The sequence below is a fragment of the Triticum aestivum genome, chromosome 4A (assembly GCF_018294505.1).
Source record: "Triticum aestivum cultivar Chinese Spring chromosome 4A, IWGSC CS RefSeq v2.1, whole genome shotgun sequence".
NCBI lineage: Eukaryota > Viridiplantae > Streptophyta > Magnoliopsida > Poales > Poaceae > Triticum > Triticum aestivum.
In genome coordinates, this window is record NC_057803.1 from 581754350 (window position 1) to 581757171 (window position 2822).

At 51.4% G+C, this 2822-nt stretch overlaps 1 protein-coding gene across 1 annotated transcript; it reads right to left on the reverse strand.

The window, feature by feature from the left end:
- Nucleotides 1–528: 528 nt before the first annotated feature.
- LOC123082371 (transcription factor TB1-like) lies at nucleotides 529–2364 on the reverse strand. Its single transcript, XM_044504715.1, has one exon. It carries the CDS (start codon nucleotides 1895–1897, stop codon nucleotides 839–841), a length of 1059 nt encoding a protein of 352 aa, XP_044360650.1. The 5' UTR covers nucleotides 1898–2364; the 3' UTR covers nucleotides 529–838.
- Between the last annotated feature and the right edge of the window lie 458 nt (nucleotides 2365–2822).

Consider the following 2822-nt stretch of genomic DNA (forward strand, 5'->3'; position numbering starts at 1 on the left):
CTATCGTTGTTTAACACCAACGGTGTTAACATCAAGAAAGCAGAATTTGTTGACAAAGTTAACATACATAGCCCTTTAATCCGATGGTGATGTTACAAGATTGATACTCTAATGAACGCACAAAACTTGATTCTTCAAACATGAAGACTTTCTTTTACCAATCAGCGGTACCAGCTGGAGTGATAAGCACGTTGACGTTCTACCTAATTAAATCAACATACGCCTTTTTCAGCAGATGTCATGAGAATTTAACCCAATGCTTGTGACTTCTGAGTATATGTACCACTATGCTTTGAGGTTTAAATATGCATTGTATGAAATGAAACTATGTATAAATGTATACATATTTTGATATGTGTTGGTACATAAGAATTTAACTCGATCAATGCTTGTGAGTATATGTATGTAACATTGAAAGCCGTGTGTTGTTAGTTAAAGCTACTCCAAGTATTAGGATCCAACAGGCAACAGGAAACTGTTCTATGAAATGAAAGAATTGAAAATCAAACTCATCTGCCATTCGTCAATTAAGCAATTCATTCAACAGAATAGCAGATCTGATCGGATTCCAGTTTGACAATTGTAGAATTAAGAAATGCAGATTAGAATCCACGCATGAATTACATGAATTAATCAATACAGGTTCTGGACTAGTAGTAGCTACAACTACAATACGTACTGCATCATGCAATGACCAAGGCAAGTTCACCGTCACGAAGTTAATTCACAAGAAAATTATTACGCAAATAATCCATCGAACAAAGAAGGATATATATAAGTGTACGTGCAAGGCGAGACAGTGGGAGTAGTTCTTGTACCGTACGCATGTCGCCGCTTCTCAGTAGGGCTGCGAGTTGGGAAACACCACTCCAGCGAGCTCCCATTGCTGCTCCAGCTGATACTGGTAGTAGTTGCCGCTGCTTCCGTACCCTCCATTGCCGAAGCCAGCCACGATAGCTTCGCTCGGCATGGACGACGAGCACCCCTCCTCCAATTCAGCGCTTGCTGTGTTCATGGACGAGGAGCGATTGATAAAATTGTGCGGCCTCGTGATCAACTCATCCGCCCTCGCCGCCGCCATGCCGGTGGCTGCCGGCTCGATGTTAATCGTAGACGCGAGCGTAACCCATCGCATCCGGTTCTTTTCCCGCGTCCGCTCCCTGGCCCTCTCCCGCGCCTTCGTCCTCGACTCCTTGTCGGGGATCGGGTGCGCACTGGCCAATTTCCTTTGCGGCTTTGGATTGGCGGGTGCTCTTCTAGCTGCCCTTGGCATCGGCTTCTTCCCCTCGCCGTGATCACCACCTCCAGCCTCCGTCCCTGGCGGCTTGTGCTTGCCGTCGACGACGGAGAGGCTGCTGGAGCCGTCCTCCTCGCAGTCGGAGGACGCCTCGTCAGTCATGACCTCCCTGATGGCGCCCTTTGACGTATTGAGGAGCCATTGCACCGTCTTGCTGGCCTTGTCGAAGCCGAGCATGTCCTGGAGCGCGAAGAACTTGCGGGCGACGTCGAGGGACAGCCGCATCCGCCGGTCCCTCATCCCGCCGGCGGTGCATATCTTGCTGTGCCGGTCTTTCCTGGCCGCGGCAGCCGCCGCGCTGTCGAGGCCTCCACCGCCGTGCAGGCCTTGTGCGGTTCCAACACCGTCTGCCCTTGGCGCTGGCGCCTGATCCATCAGCAGCAGCTCCGGTGGCGGCTGGTTGTCGATCTCGGCCGCGGGCGGCGTCGCGGCGCCGGCACAGAGGTAGCTGTGGTGGAAGGCGTCGGCGGCGAATGCAGGGGAGGAATGGTAGTAGAGCAAGGATTGGTGATCCGGCGCCTTTGGCGAGGGAGGGCTGATCTGCAGCTGTTGGTAAAGGGGTAAGTCCATGGGGCTCGGGGAATCATAGAAAGGAAACATGCTTTAGTGATGGGACTCCAAGACCCCTGAGACCTCCCGTCTCTAGGCCCTCGGAAGAAGAGCAACTGCTAGCTGCGCGCTTCTACTGTGTGTGAGAGAGGGGTGTGGCTGTGGCCTAGGAGCTATGATCAGATGTGCCCGGCCATGCATAAGCCGCTCTTCACGCCTGTGTGTCTGCGGGTGGAAGAGAGAAAGAAAGAGATAGTTAAAGAGGTCTAGGACTAGGAGGAGGTAAATCTCCCATGGGAGTTGCAGAGGGGCGATGAGGAGGAGGGGCACTGGTACCTAGCTCATCCTGAGTTCACACACACACACACACACACACACACACACACACACACACACACACATCATGGGCTCTTCTGTAGGAGGGCTAGCTAGCTAGCGAGAGAGTGCTTGTGGTTAGAGGGATGGATGGATGCCTAGAATTTTGGATGTGATACTCTCCCTACTTGAGATTGAGAGGGTGTGCCATCTTATAGCTAGAGAGAGAGAGAGGGAGGGAGGGTCTGAGTGTGGTGTGTGAATGAGGTGATAGGGAGAGAATACAAGTCAGAAGAAGGACACTGCTGCGGGAAAGGGCATGTGTGCATGTTGGAATGCTATTGGCTACTAGTGACCTAGGGCATTTATTGGCAGAAGACCGAGGGTGGTGACCAGCCATGGCCCTGGCCGTGTAGGATGGACGCCTTTGTTCCTTGGAGCCCCTTCTTCAGGAAACGAATGACCTTGTTTTTTTGTATTGGCAGTTCTGCACAGGAATTCGCCTACCCGGTATACATTGAAAGTTGTTGGGGTATGGATCAGACAATGGAACCAAAGGACTATTTGGTGGCTACTCTGGGGACCGAGGTCATATGGAACCTTTCTGAGTTTTTCTTTTCATTTGTATTGGCAGTTCTGCACAGGAATTCGCCTACCCGGT